General features: G+C 52.8%; 1 protein-coding gene across 9 annotated transcripts in view; it reads left to right on the forward strand.

Annotated features, from left to right (window-relative positions):
• The window catches only part of LOC138824445 (protein Aster-B), a 120023-nt gene that overhangs the window by 34135 nt on the left and 70809 nt on the right, over nucleotides 1-15079 (forward strand). For 2 of the 9 annotated variants that reach the window (XR_011371087.1, XM_070018315.1), the window contains one exon: nucleotides 7992-8035. The exons of the other annotated variants lie outside the window; for them this stretch is intronic. Coding sequence is in view for 1 of the 2 variants with exons in the window: in XM_070018315.1 (XP_069874416.1) it covers nucleotides 8019-8035 (17 nt within the window). In the remaining variant the exon portion in view is untranslated. Of the gene's footprint in view, nucleotides 1-7991; nucleotides 8036-15079 lie in introns of those variants that run through there. 9 annotated transcript variants of the gene reach the window in all.

Below are 15079 nucleotides of genomic sequence, written 5' to 3' on the forward strand. Positions count from 1 at the left end.
CACTTTGTTTGTTTGTTTTTTGGGTCCAGTAGTGGGACCTGAACTCTGGGCCTGGGTGCTGTCCCTCCGCTCTTCAGCTCAAGGCTAGCGCTCTCCCACTTGAGCCGCAGCACCACTTCTGGCTTTTTTCTTTTTGCTTATGTGGTGCTGAGGAATTGAACCCAGGGCCTCAGGCATGCACGGCAAGCGCTCTACCACTGAGCCACCTTCCCAGCCCTCTCTTGCACTTTGAACTTGGGGCCTCAAGCTTGTTTGGCTTGTACTCTACCCATTAAGCCATGTCTCTAGACCAACTTTTAGCTAGTTATTTTGGGATGGAGTTTGACAGATTTTTCTGCCCGGTCTGGCCTCAAACCTTGTTGTTCTGGATTTCAGCCTCCTGAGTAGCTAGGATTACAGGCGTGAGCCGCTAGGCCCGGCCCCAGTGCTCCTCACTCATATTGCTCATTCATGGCGGTTGGCCTGGAGCAGCTCTCTGCAGAGCCCTTGCTCTTACACGCAGGGCTGGGGAAGCCACTACGGCTGTGTTGGCAGTGCAGCCTGGCTGTAGACCCCTGTGGTACCAGTGTGCGTACCAGTAGTGTGTGCGTACCACTAGTGTGTGTACCACCTGCATGTGTGTACGCCATGGGGGGTACCACCAGTGTGTAGATGGTGTGTGTGTTGCTCTGTACTAAACAGTTTTTATTAGCATCAATTGGTTGTACAAGGGGGTTTTATTTTGACATGTCCTTATGAAATGTAGTATAATGAGGCAGAGATTGTAAAAGGAAGAGATTTAAGAAGCAATCGAGTTAGGCATGGTGGCGCACATCGATAATCCCAGCGCACGGGAAGCTGCGGCAGGAAGAACTTGAATCGATAATCCCAGCGCACGGGAAGCTGCGGCAGGAAGAACTTGAGTCTGAGACCAGCCCGAGCTAAGCTACGTAAGGAGACACGGTCACAAACAACAGCCACCACGATCAAGAAATACACACGCAGGCCTTCAGGTGGTGCTGCGTGGCAGGAGCCGGAAGCCAGGGCCCTCCGGCCTAAAAGCGTCACATGCCGCGCGCCCTTCCCGTGCCGATTCCACTGGTTATCTACCGCTCTGTGCATAACTTCCACAAGGAGACATTTGCCAAGAAACTGGGGTCTCTTTCAACAAAGAAACCAATAGCTGTCGGGAAACTCGGAGTGTACGTGAGGGAATGACGTAGCCCCTGTGTGTGTGTGGGGGGGGGTGGGGGTCTTTAAGAGCAGAGGTATCTGGTATTCATGGCAGGAGCTGCCTTTTGCTTTGTTGATACTGCCACGTGGTCTCGAATAGCCTAGGCTGGCCTTGAACTCTTGGTCCTCCTGCCTCAGCCTTCTGAGTGTTGAGATTTTAGATGTGCCCCACCTCAGGGCGTGGGGCTCCCCTCTGAGGGTGTGTGGCTTCCTGTGGGTTCTCTGGTCCCATGGTAACAGCAGTGCTCTGTGGGTGTGGCTTAGTTAGCCACCCCGCGCGCTCGCTTGTCAGCCGCCGAGGCTGGGATTTAACGCCAGAGCGGGGGTTCTCATTTCTCTAAGGCATCTCCTCGAAGGAGGGAAGGGCGGCTCTGGGGGCCCCTGTGCAGAGCCTGCTTCCCTGGGCCCCGATGGCTCCATCTTCCCGGCCAGGGTGGTGAGATCCGCACTCCAGAGAGAGGCTATCGGCGGGGCTGTGAGTGCCGGTGATCCTTTAGACAGTTGGCCGGGAGAGAGCAGACAGCCATGAAAGTGAACGTCCTAATTAAATATGCCTTCCGGCCGAAGGCTCTTGAGAGATCCCTTTCAAGAGTGTCTTCTGTGCCTTGTTGATTTTGAGAAGTATCCAAAGAGTTCAACAGACCTGTGGTGTTGGGAAAGGTCCAGGACGGGGCCACCTTTCCCAGCCTCCTCTGGGCTTCTGCTTCCTGGCCAGGTGTGTGCTGCAGGGTGGAACCGTGCTGCGCTTCCCTCGGTGGGCATCAGCTGAGCCCCTGCGGGAGCTCTTCCTTTGTCCACGGGCCTCCTCCGGCCTCCCGTGGGAGGATGACCCGCTGCTGCTTGCCGGCCTGCCCGGGGGCTGCGCCTGTGGGCTGTCTGCCACCTTATCCTCAGCGTTAGCAGTGCTGACTGGGGTGTCTCCCAGTGGGCTGAGCTCAGGGATGCCCACAGGTCCAGACAATCCACAGCATCTCCCACCCCGAGGATCCTTCCTGCACCTCCTCTGGTCTGCAGGGGAGTGGTTTGGTGCCACACACTGGACCAAGATCACGCAGCATCCTGGCCCTCTGTGGCTTCCCCTACATTCACACCTGGAGCTCAGTTCTGATGAGCCCCAGGGCTCTCCGCAGCCCCGCCACGGGGCTTGTGTGAACGCCATATTGGCACAGGAGCAGGACTCCCAGGCAGAGAATGCTAGCGCCTCACACATTCGCGACCTTTTCCTGTGCTGAAGAACTTGCACCAGCTTTGTCCTCACGGTGCACACGTGCAGGGACCCAGCGCCCGCTGGAGGTGGTGTGGCTGTGCGTGGAGATGGTAGGTAAGAAGAGACGCTGCACACACGGGCGCCTGGCCTGGGCGCCAGGAGCAGACGGCTTGGAAGGTTGAGGGATGCATAGAGCACCCGCTGCCCCACCCCGCCACCCTGGACGACCCTCAGATAGTAAGTGTAAAGACATCATCTCCATTGGCATGTGGTGAACGTGTCTATTGCTGTCAGTCATTGTGTGGTCATTTAAGTGTCGGGCATTTTTCTATGAAATACTATTACTCTTATTGGAAGACCTCAACTCTACAATATTCCAAAATGTAAGACTTCCAGCACTGACAGAAGTGGAAATTTCCACACCTGACCTTGGCTGATGAGTCACAGGCAAAAGGAAGACACTAAAAATACAATTCAAAATTAGTTTCGGGCTATGTGTACAAGTTGTATGAGACAATAGACTTGGGGGAGAAGGTGTGTTTTAGCACTGAAGTTTGAAGTCAAGGCTCTGAGCTTTCTCTCCTGGTGCTCTACTACTTGAGTCATGCTTCCAGACTGGTTTTTTCCCGGTTATTTTGTAGTCTCATAGACTTTTCTTCCTGGGCTGTCTTTGAACCTTGTTCTTCCAGATCTCAGCTTCCTGTATATAGATGTATATAGCACCTGTTCCTAGCTGGAATTTTGTATTTCACTGGAAACCCACCTCCAAGATATCACATTATATATATTATTCCAAAATCAAAACAAAAACTTCAAATCCAAAACTCATCCCACACCTCTAAATTCTAACCCATGCTACACTGCCCTGTCTAGACCTGGAGGCTGAGACCTGTTCATATCACTCACACGTGTGACCCTGCGGGGGTTGCAGGCATGGCTAGCAGGGAAGGAAGGCCGCCGCTTTGCCCGTGCTAGCAACAAAGGCCCGGGTCTTGCAGGCTGGGGAGCTGGGGGACTGGGGGCCTAGGCCCCCTTTCCCTGTATCTGCAGGATTTGCACACTACCATTCGGCTCTGCCCAGTGTTCCCTGTTACCCTCATTCTTTCCCTTACGTTAGCCGCTGTCTCACACCTCTGTCTTGATATTTTATTTTGCCTCAAATGGCAGGTGGGTTTGTCTGCAATCCATGGTCCTCTACCACAGCGGACTCTGGGAGAGACTTAAAATCCTGTGCCCTGGGGTCAGAGGTCACCTGGAGGAGGCGAAGGCAAGCCTCTGCCCACTGAGGACAGAAAGCGAACACGTAGCATGGAGCATGGAGCACGTGCCGGACGCCGTTTGAAGGTGTGTGAGGTGTTAGCCCAGTAATGGCAGCTCGTAACGGCTTCTGAGTTGAGCCATGCCCCTGCCTTGCTAATGAGGACGCACAGGGACATGCTCCAGGTCTCGTGCACCGTGTGGTGGGGCAGAGCCTGGGGCTTGGCATTCCTCGCACCCGGGACCCGTCCACAGGTCTGTCTCTCCCCTTCCACAGAACCTGTTCTCTGTACCTAAGCTAGCTCTTTCTTCTTTGAAGTTCCCTTCAATTCTGTGATCCGTCTCTCTCTCTCTGTGCCATGCCTTCTTTTCAGTAGACAGTCATCACCCAGACTCTAGGGAAGGGGTTTTTACCCTTTTGGATGAAGATGGCTGATCCCTACTGGCAGTCTGGGACAAGCAGAGAGCCCAAGCCTGGGCTCTTTAAGCAGTGCAGACATGGCCGCAGGACTGCCTGCTGCCCAGAACTACATCTCCCAGAATGCCCTGTTGTGAAGTTTATCTGACCAGGGTTTGAAACATCCTGCCCGGAGGCTCCTGGGAGAAGCGGCAGGTGCCCTGTCCCCGCTTGGAGCTGTGCCGTTCCCTCCCGCATCTCCCCCTTCCCCACTGGCAAAGCTCACTCGTTTCAAAAGCATCTGTTTTAGTTTTTTCCCTTCTTTTCTTAACTTGTGCCTTAGTACAGTAATTAAGGAGTTAGAAAGTAATACCTAGGGTAAAGTAATTAGCATGAATAATTGCCCTGGAGAGAGAATATTATGAAGAAGCATTTCTTTCTCTTTTTTTTTCTCCCCCATTAAATATTAAACAAAATGAGTTGAAGTTGGAAGAGGATCTCTAGTTCCAAAAGCAAATGCTGAAAATTCATGGGTTAGAAGAGTTACAAGGAATTATCAGACTTCTCTGGTGCTTAGCAGAGGTGTAGATTTCATGGTAGCTCTGACATCTTGTTTTTCTTTTAATTTCCCCATTGCAGTATCTATCACTTTTCTTGTTCTCTTTCCATACCCAGGTTTGAACTCAGGTCCTCATGCTTGAGTGGCATGTTTAACTTTCTTGGCTCAACTGGTGCTCTGCCACATGAGCTGATTATTTTAGAGATGGAATCTTGAGGATTTTTCTCCCTGAGCTGGCTTTAACTCTGATCCTCCAGATCTCAGCCTCTTGAGTACCTAAATTCACAGCAAGAGCTACTAGCACCTAGCTGAATATCACTTTCTTGTCTTCTCTTTTTTTTTTTTCCAGATATGAGTTACTTTGTAAAAATACACAGAGGTCAGCATGTATTTGCCATGTCCGGATGTGTTGTGGTTTTTTTCTCCCCGTAGTGAGGTATGGGAGATTGAATTCAGGACCTCATGCATGCATGGTAGGCTAGCACTCTACCACTAAGGTACATCACCAGCCTTATTCCTATTTTGAGACAGGGTCTTACCAAATGGCCAAGGCTAGTCTCCAAGTCCTGTCTAAAAAGCCTCCTTAGAATTTGTGCTTATGCGTACTAGACCTGTCTGTGTGTGATGATTTTTTAAGACGGGAATAGGCAGACTGGGTGCCAGTGGCTCATTCCTATAATCCTAGTTACTCAGAAGGCTTCAATCTGAGGACTGCAGTTCAAAGCTAGCCCTGGCAGGAAAGTCTGCAAGACTCGTTTTCTTCAATTACCACCAAAATAGTTGGGGATGGTTTTATGGCTCAAGTAGTAGGGTGCTAGTCTTGAGCACAAAAGCTCAGGGACAGTGCCTAGGCCCTAAGTTCAAGCCCCAGGACTGGTGCAAAAGGGGGAAAAATGGAGTAGGTAAATGGTTTTGGGTCAGTGGGGAGACCGAATAGACTCTTATGACGATAGGTTTGCTGTCTGTGTGGTTTTGTGGGTACCAGCCTTCTGTTCTCCATCTGTGCATTGACTTTTCTGCAGGAACATAGAGTGGACTGCAGGCTGGAGCAGTAGCCAGAGGTCACAGGCTTCTGAGCAGGGAGGAGGTCCATGGTCATGGTTAGCTTTGCCAGTGTTTTGTTTTGGACACAGAGTCTGGCTGTATAGCAAGGCCTAGGCGGGTCTTGAACTCTTGATCCTGCCTCATGCTCCCAAGTCTCAGGATTATAGATGTGTACCACAAGGCTTGGCTTTTGAGGTTGATTATATCCTTCACCATGGTCTAGAGCTTATAAAAAACAGAGAGCGAGCTACAGAAAATCACCCACTGATTTGAATCCTGCTAATAGTTGAACATGCCTAACAAAACTCTGAGGAAACATGCGCTCCACAACTGAAAACACTTTTAGTCCCAAGCCTATCAGGTAAGGGAGATGTAGGGCACAACCTAGTGCTGTTTTATTTGGATAAAATGGAGTAGGAATGGGAGAAGTGATATATTCCACATTTAATAATATGGAGAAGAAATGAGCCAGGCATAGGGATCAGGTCCCCTCCTCGTGCTCCTTAATTTTTGAATTAAACTTGGTAAGGCAATGACTTTGCTGCCTAATGTGAGTACGAGCAAATTCATTCTTTTCAGCTAAGGGCAATTTTCTCTGCGCTATGGAGATTGCTTTATTTTTATTTATTTAGTTTTGTGCCAGTACTGCGGCTTGAACTCAGGGCCTGGCAGCTTTCCCTTACAGGCCTGGTCTACTCCAGCCTCAACCAATTGAACCACAGCTCCACTTGTAGCTTTCTGACAGACTTTCCAGCCTGGGATGGCTTTAAACCATGCCAGAGCTCAGCCTCCTGAGTAGTTAGGATGACAGGTGTGAGTCACGGTGCCTGGCAAAAGATTAAACCACTTCTCAAGTAAAGATCAGTGGAAATGAGCCCAGGGAAGTTGTTGACCTTAGATTCCTCTTGGGTAAGAATGAATGGAGAGGGGCTGGGAAGGTGGCTCAGTGGTAGAGCGCTTGCCTTGCATGCATGAGGCCCTGGGTTCGATTCCTCAGCACCACATAAGCAGAAAAAGCCAGAAGTGGTGCTGCTCTGTCTCAAGTGGTAGAGTTCTAGCCTACAGCTGAAGAGCTGAGGGACGGCGCCCAGGCCCAGAGTTCAGGCCCCATGACCGACAAAAAATAAATAAATAAAAGGATGAATGGAGCAGTGACTGGAAGTCCGGTGCGACTGGTCTGAGGCCTGTGCAGGAGAGGTGGGCCCCGCGGCTTGGTTCGGATGAGCAGGTGGGCTGGCTGGTAGGGCCAGGCTGACTGGGGAGAGGCGCTGGGAAGGAGGCTGCCGGGGCACACAGGTTTGCTTTTCCCTGGGTGGCTCTCTCTGCGCGGGAGGATCTCTCTGGTAGCTCTGCAGGAAAATCGGAGCTGGCAACCCGTGTCACCGCTAGCTTCTCCGAGTGTTGCTCTTTTGTACCAGTGCTGATTCTGGCACAGGCAACTGCATGCAGGGAATATCTGCGCAGCACTCCCAGTAGGGTCTTTGTAACCCGGCCGTTCCTGGCGGGCCGGGGTTCTCTAACTGGTCCGCCTCCCTCAGCAACCTCTGTCTCCCCCAGGCAGCCTGGCGAAGCCGCGGGGGGGGGGGGGTCAGGGGCCGAGAGGAAGCTGCCGTCCTTGCAGGCCGAGCGGCCGTCCCTGCTGGGCAGGAAACCTAGAGTGATGAATGGGGCTGGATGAAGTCATCCTGCTCCTCCAATCAGGCTGCCGGGAGCCAGCCCGGGCCTCTGCGGAGCGGCCGCTCGCGTGTGCCTCCACACACAGGCTGGGGGTGGCTGGGAGAGCACTGTGCGTGGGGTGTGACCCGCGCTCCTGGCTCCCGCGTAGGCCTCAGTCAGTCTGAATGTTATTGCAAGGTGAGTGGCCTCCCCTTTGTGCTCTGCACCCCCTGCCGCCCTGCCCTGCCACTCCCGCACCTCCCTCCTGCTTCTTCTGAGTCCCTGCCCCCGCCCAAGGGCCTCACACCTGTCCCCACCGCCGGTCCCAAGCCCCCAGCACCCGCTCACGTGCACCCCCAGTCCTGACTGGGGATGGAACGCAGGGCCTCCACCGCACATGCTCCCCAGGAGGGGGGCCTGATGAGACCCACACCAGCCTCCAGGGGCCGAGTGCCAGGAGAGAGGGGGTGCCCCGACCCGAGCTGGGGCCTCTGTGGGACTCGCCAGGGCCCCAGGGCTTCTTTCCTGCCCTCCCCACTCGGGGCCCCAGGCCTCTGGTTTCCCTCTCGGCCTCCGGAGGGGGTGAGGTGCTCTTTCTGGGTAGAGGTTTGTGACTCTGCCTTTTCTCTCTGGATGGTGCCACCGCCCCCCTCCCCCAGGCCAAGTGGAGATGATGGAGCCGGCCGATGTGGCGACAGCAAAGGTAGGATGGAAATGCTGCCGGCCGCACTGTGCGTAAGTGGCTTCGCTCGGCGACTTCTGCCTTCAGTTCACTTCCTCTCCCCCCCTCTCCCTCCATTCCTGAGCATCCAGGGGCTGTGTCCGTGGAAGGAAGCGACCTCGGGAGAGGTGCTTGCGGAGTGACAAGCCACCTTGTGTCCCCACCAGTCTAAGCCAGTGGATGGATGGATGGATGGATGGGTAGGTGGGTGGAGGAATGGATGGATGGATGGATGGATGGATGGGTGGATGGATGGGTGGATGGGTGGATGGATGGATGGATGGATGGGTGGGTGGAGGAATGGATGGATGGATGGATGGATGGGTGGGTGGGTGGGTGGGTGGAGGAATGGATGGATGGATGGATGGATGGATGGATGGGTGGATGGATGGGTGGATGGATGGATGGATGGATGGGTGGATGGATGGATGGATGGGTGGATGTGTGGATGGATGGATGGGTGGATGGATGGATGGATGGATGGATGGATGGATGGATGGATGGGTGGGTGGGTGGATGGGTGGATGGATGGATGGGTGGATGGGTGGGTGGATGGATGGATGAGTTGATGGGGAGATGGATGGATGGATGGATGGATGGATGGGTGGATGGATGGATGGATGGGTGGATGGATGGATGGGTGGATGGATGGATGGATGGATGGGTGGATGGGTGGATGGATGGATGGGTGGATGGGTGGGTGGATGGATGGCAACAAGGGACGCCATGCCTGTAGTGTCTGGACTCACTTCCATGGCTGTCTTTTTCTTTAGTAGTCTTCGCCCTGTTTCTTTTTAGTCACTCCTCTTCATTTGTCTTCTTCCTCTGCCCGCACTACGGCACTGTCTCCCTGCCTTGGTGCATCTGACATTCTGGGGGCCTCCCCTCTCCTCCCCCGTGCTTTCTGAGCCGGGTGGGGCTGGGGTGGGCCGGGCTGGGAAGCCTTAGCAGCCCTCATATGCTGCAGCCGAGGCTGGGCTCGCGATTGGTGAGCTGGTGTCTGTCTGATTGGCAGGTGGTGGGCTGACCCCTCCCCTGGCTCTGAGCCCTCGGGGACGGTGCCTGGGTGCCATGAGTGGTTTGTGCACACTAGAGGGCGATCCTCAGCAGCTTTCTAATCTCTCCCAGATCCTGTTTGCAATTGGAAATGTATTTTTCTGTGGTTTTATTAGTGATTGACCCACACACACACAAGGAGCTTGAGACACTGGCTGTGGCTGGGCCGTCCAAGGAGGCCGCGTCTGCGTGGCCCTTACCCAGCCCCTAGCCCCTGTGCACAGGGAGACGCCTTGTTTGTGGTCCTTGCTTTTTGACCAGACCGTAGGGTCTCCTTTCTCTCAGAGATGGAAGTCTCTGCGAGGCTCAGACTTCTGGAGCAGGTTGGGTTCGCTGTGTTGCGTACAGAAGAGAGCGTGAGGTAGGTCAAGGTGCGGGTGCTTCAGGCAGTGATGTGCTATCCTGGTCAGGATAGGCCTGTGGGAGTCACAGGGCTGGGTGGGTTTTGCATCTTTACTTGCTGTGTGATGGGATCCAAGTTACTTTACATCTCTGAGCTTTCACCTCAGTCTGCAATAAGATGGACGTTACATGCGTCTGTTGTTTTGCCAGGTTAAAGATGCCTCACATTTGAAGAAGGGGGCTGGAGAAAGCACATGAAATGAGAACAGGTCCTCCTGGGCCTTTCCCTTTTCTTTCTCCTCTTTGTTCTCTTCTTGTCACAAACATTTAAGGTCCTGTGACCCCCGCCTGCCCCCTGGAAGTATGCTGGGGCAGCTGTGGGGGCAGGGAGCGCCACTGTGCCTAGACTCAAAGCAGTTCACCGCCGCTTCCCAAAGCTGCCGCCGGCCCACGAGGCAGCCCCCGAAGCCCTGGGCAGTATGCTGTGAACCGGCTGGCTTTCAGGTCCTGTGTGGGGAGCACTCTGGGTGTGGCGAAGTTTGGAGGCACTGTGGGAGTTGTGAGGTTAGTTTGGGGAGATGTGTTCGTGCCTGCATTTGCAAAGGAGGGGGAAGCAGAGATGGCCTTTGTTGGCCTCCATCCTTCTGTCCACGTTGCAGATCACCCCAACAGGCATAGAGGTCAGACAGGATGCTGGAGCTGGGTTCTTGCTGAGGGTAACATTTGCCTTCAGGACCTGGACCACAAAATTACAGGAACAGATGCTGTTCAACTCAACCTGTCCTGATCCAAGCCTGTTGGACGGATGCCGTTAGTGCGGGCGTTTTTCATCTTGGTTGTGAACTATGAAGCTCTCTGGGCTTGATTAATTATATCTGTGTGTCCCTGTGTGTTTTCCTGGGAGAGACCCCATGGCTTCTGTCAACGCTACAGAAAGCTTGTCACTCGCAAGTGTATGGTCATTTAACTGATCTGAGATACCACAGTCCAGGTTCAAATCCTGAGGTTCAGGGGGGCATTGGGTCAAACGCAGATGGACTGACAAGCCATTTGCATGACTTGGATGTCACCTGTCTGTGTGGAAATGCCTGCCAGTGCGCCCCTCACCTCAGCCCTTCCCACTGCATGTCTGGGCTGCTGCTCCCAGGAGTCCCCACAGATCCACAATGCACTGGGTTAGGTTACTCTGGAATGAAGTAACTTGATGGGCTTGGCCAGCCTGGATGAAATGCCCGCTGGTTCCTAGAGAAGGGCTTTTGGAGGTGTGGCTTTATTCTGGAATTCTGGATTTTGAGGTTCTCTTGAAGCATTGCTTTTTAAAATCTGTAAGGTTATATGTTCAGACTAATGCTCTGACCTGTTAAGAAACATAAGGTCCAAAATTATGTCCTTAGAGTTTTGATCTCAACCTTGAGAAAAGAGATCGGGAGAGTTTATAAATCCATCACTCAATGAGTGTTTATTAAATGCCAGTTTTATGCCCATGGAGGTTTTAGTCAGATAACGCCTGACCCCAAGGGCAGGTGCTCCTAGTTGCTGGGGGAGGTGAACAGATTTTTAGCAGCACAAGGTAAGCAGGGTCAGGAGAAAGGCATCGGCCCCACGGAGTCACGTGAGAGCCACCAACTGGGCAGGCCCTGGGGAAATGGGGTTCAGTCTCAGCATTGATCAGACAGGCCCACATGAGAGCCGTCCGAGCTCCACTCTGCAGCCGGGCACCTCTGATAGTGACCTTGTCCTGGTCTCTTTCCTCATTTTTCAGCAAGGGCATCAACACTACAGAGCGGTGAGGGTTAGACCAGAGCACTTAGGTGGGATGTGAGTCCCTCCATAGGAGGCTGGGATCTGAGGAGCAAGGCTGGAAACCCCCTTATCTCCAATTAACCAGCAAAGAGTGGAAGTGGAGTGAGGCTCAGGTAGTGGAGTACTGGCCTTAAGCAAAAGGCCATGTCAGATCACCAGACCCTGAGTTCAAGCCCCAGTACTGGCACTAAAATTTTTTTTTTTTCTGGGAAGGTGGCTCAGTGGTAGAGCACTTGCCTTGCATGCATGAGGCCCTGGGTTCCATTCCTCAGCACCACATAAGCAGAAAAAGCCAGAAGTGGTGCTGCTCTGTCTCAAGTGGTAGAGCGCTAGCCTTGAGCTGAAGAGCTGAGGGACAGCGCCCAGGCCCAGAGTTCAGGCCCTACGACTGACAAAAAATAAGTAAATAAATAAAAAATAGGGCTGGGAAGGTGGCTCAGTTGTAGAGCGCTTGCCTTGCATGCCTGAGGCCCTGAGTTCGATTCCTCAGCACCACATAAGCAAAAAGAAAAAAAAAGCCAGAAGTGGTGCTGTGGTTCAAGTGGTAGAGCGCTAGCCTTGAGCTGAAGAGCTGAGGGACAGCGCCCAGGCCCAGAGTTCAGGCATCATGACTGGACCCCCCCAAAAAAAAATTTTTTTGAAAACTAAACATAATTTAGGTTTTTTTGTGTTTTCATACTTAGCATGGTGCCCTAATTTTTCGCCATTCATTCTGGGTCCATATAGAAACTTGACCATGGTTTGTACTCGCACTCAGCTGGCCCCCAACCATCAGAGGAGCACACTGGTGACTTAGCGTGGGCAGCACAGGTGTGTTTCCCCAGCAGGTGACTTAGCGTGGGCAGCACAGGTGTGTTTCCCCAGCAGGTGAGTTCAGAGGCTCGGGCGTGCTGGTGACAGAGCCGTGTGTCTGTTACGATCGTGAGAGAATGCGGTGGGCACCGGACCTTCTGAGTGCATTTCCTTTTGTAAGTGTGTTTAAAGCAGTGGTGGGGAGAGTCCTGGAGGTGGACAGTGAGCAGTTTGCAGACTGCGTCATCAGAGGCTGTCCCACGGAGGCGAGCAGACGGGGGAGCGGCAGTGGACACCTGTCACACAATTAGGAAGGACAGTGACAAATTCTGGATTCATTTTCTGGCTAGCAGAGTAATCAGGCCATAATGATAGCAGGCAGGCTTCATGTCGGTTCACGAGCAGGCTCGCCATTCCTTGTCAACTGATTAAAAAATTAGCATAATGATTACAAATCTTTGTTCATTTTGAAAGGAAGAGGCATATGTCCTGATTAGATATGCCTCTCTCTGGTTGTTATTACATTATACTTTGTTATGGAATGCGCCTGTCTTATCTTTGATTATAAGTTTCTAGAGATCAAGGTGTGTGTGTGTGTGTGTGTGTGTGTGTGTGTGTGTGTGTGTGTGTGTGTGTGTGTGTGTGTGTGTGTGTGTGTGTGTGTGTGTGTGTGTGTGTTATGTATGGGGGGGGTAATGTTGGATTTTGAAAATTCATGATTTACCCGGGCCATGAACCAATGTAATGAACACACCACCATTACGTTTTATTTTAATACAGCGAGTACACCCAATTACTGCTGGGTGAATACAGCAGAGCCTTAGGCTCTGTGGACCCCTAGTTCCAAGAAACCACTGTGACATGAAAACCCAGGAAGGCCCAGGATGCTCAGGGCGCAGTGCTTTTCCCCGTGTGTGCGATTCATTCTCCCCATAGTGCTACCATGCTCCTCACACCTCCGTGTACCGCACATCTCCATCTATCACTTAATGTAAGCACATTGCGTGGACATCTCTGGCTTGGGAGGATTACCCTTTTGGGGCACTATTTGTTGTTTTCACCAAATAAAAGGCAGAGAAACACTTGTCAGGCTACGGGATTTAAACACAATTGACGAGAAGGTGGGGCCAGAGGCACTTACCTACCCCAACCGAATTTAAAATCCATCTGCCTATCCATCTGTCTGTCTGTCTGTCTGTCTATCTATTGACCCATCACTTATCTATGGATCCATTCATGAATGAAGAGCTGTGCTTGGTTAAGACCATATGAAATAAATCTGCACTAGAAACATAGGAAAAGCAGTAGAGAAAACGTAGGGTTGGCTGGTGGGTTGGTGGGCAGTGGTTGACCATCACTAGGGTTAACTTGTATTCCTGACCCCCGACTCCTAGTGGCTATTGTCATCAGAGCCTGAAGGTCACAGGCCTGGTAAGTATGGACTGCAACTCCGGAATCCCGGTGCTAAACCACAGCACACATCAGGGACGGGCCAGGCCAGGGGTCAGTTCAGACTTACCGCACAGATGCAAGTTACATTGCTGCCAGTAGTAGCTCCTCGCTGTCTCCTTTTACTGTGAAATGAGGAACCCTGGCTTCATCCAGGTTTTTCGTTTTTGTCTCTTGGCAACCCTCAGAATAGGTAACTTAGTTGGGAAGGAGAAAGCCCCATGTGGTGAGGGTGAGCGGGAAGCAGCTGGCCGTGGGCGATGGGCGCCCCTTTCTGAGAGAATCTGTTTGTAAGCCCCCACCAGGTCTCCAGCACCAGCGCTTACCCCAGATTCTCCTAAGAACAAGCCGGGAGGAATCTGCCTTGTTCTTCCATCTGGCTGGAGAGATTTCTTTGGTTAGACTTGCAGTTGCGGTGGGTGGAGTCAGACGACCCTCTCCTTCCTGGTCTGGAGGGGCCGATGGGGTTCCATGGGGTGTGTGTTTTCCTGACTCTCCAACTCCTACCTCCTAGAGAGAGGCTGGCCTTCTGTCTACCAGCAGAGTGTTAGGTTTTTAAAAAGAGGTAGCCGAGTAAGAACAGCACCAGCACGCACGTGGTACTCAGGTAAGGGGTAGGTTTATTCAGTAGACCTGTTGGGACCAGGCAAGGTTGGCACTCCACGTGGCTGGGAAAGGCCTGGGAATGAGAGAGAGCTGGGAAAGAGAGGAAAGAGAGAGGAAAGAGCTAGAAAAGAGCAGAGAGAGGTAAGAACAGCAGCACTCACGTGGTATTCAGGTAAGGGGTAGGTTTATTCAGTAGATCTCCTGGGACCAGGCAAGGTTGGCACTCCACGTGGCTGGGAAAGAGGAAAGAAAGGAAAGAGAGAGAAAAGAGCTAGAAAAGGGAGAGAGAGCAGAGAGCTAGAAAAGAACAGAGAGAGAGGTAAGAACAGAGAGAGAGAGATAGAAATGAACAGAGAGAGCATCTGGGCCTGGGCTAGGCCTTATCTAGGGTATGGGCGGGGAAAGGTGTGGCCACATCAAATTCAGATGTGACCTCAGCGGATGCAGATGTGACCTCTTCCAGGTGTCCCAGTTGCCTAGGTAACGCAGGTACTGGGTGGAGACTTTGCTGTGAGGAGGGTGGAGTCTGCTCGCCATCCAGGAGCCGACCTTACACAGAGGAGGGCTTGTCAGCCAGGACAGACTGGTGAATGACAGGCAGGCTGACTGATCTGGAGCGGGGCTTTGGAGAGCGAGGGCAGGGGGGTGCAGGAGAAGTCTTCTTTGAGATTTCCCCTGGCAGAGAGGGTGAGGGCCTGGGAAACCCTGTCCCCTCCAAAAGCCAGCCTCGTGGGAGAGGAATGTCAAGAGGGCTCGGACGATCAGAGCAGACAGAGCAGAGCATTGGGCTCTGCAGGGAGCTGGCGCCCAGCAGAGCTGGCCCGGGAGGAGGCTTCCAGACCGGAGAGGGGTGAAGGAAGGGCCTTGTGGTGCCACATCCATGCTTTACCTTTTGGTTCTTCCTGCCTCTGCCTGCGCATCCCTCAATACACATGGGACACTGGCTCCAGAATGTTCTGCAGATCCCTAGTCCATCAA

This window comes from Dipodomys merriami, unplaced genomic scaffold (assembly GCF_024711535.1).
Source record: "Dipodomys merriami isolate MVZ:Mamm:240054 unplaced genomic scaffold, mDipMer1.0.p SCAF_129, whole genome shotgun sequence".
Classification (NCBI taxonomy): domain Eukaryota; kingdom Metazoa; phylum Chordata; class Mammalia; order Rodentia; family Heteromyidae; genus Dipodomys; species Dipodomys merriami.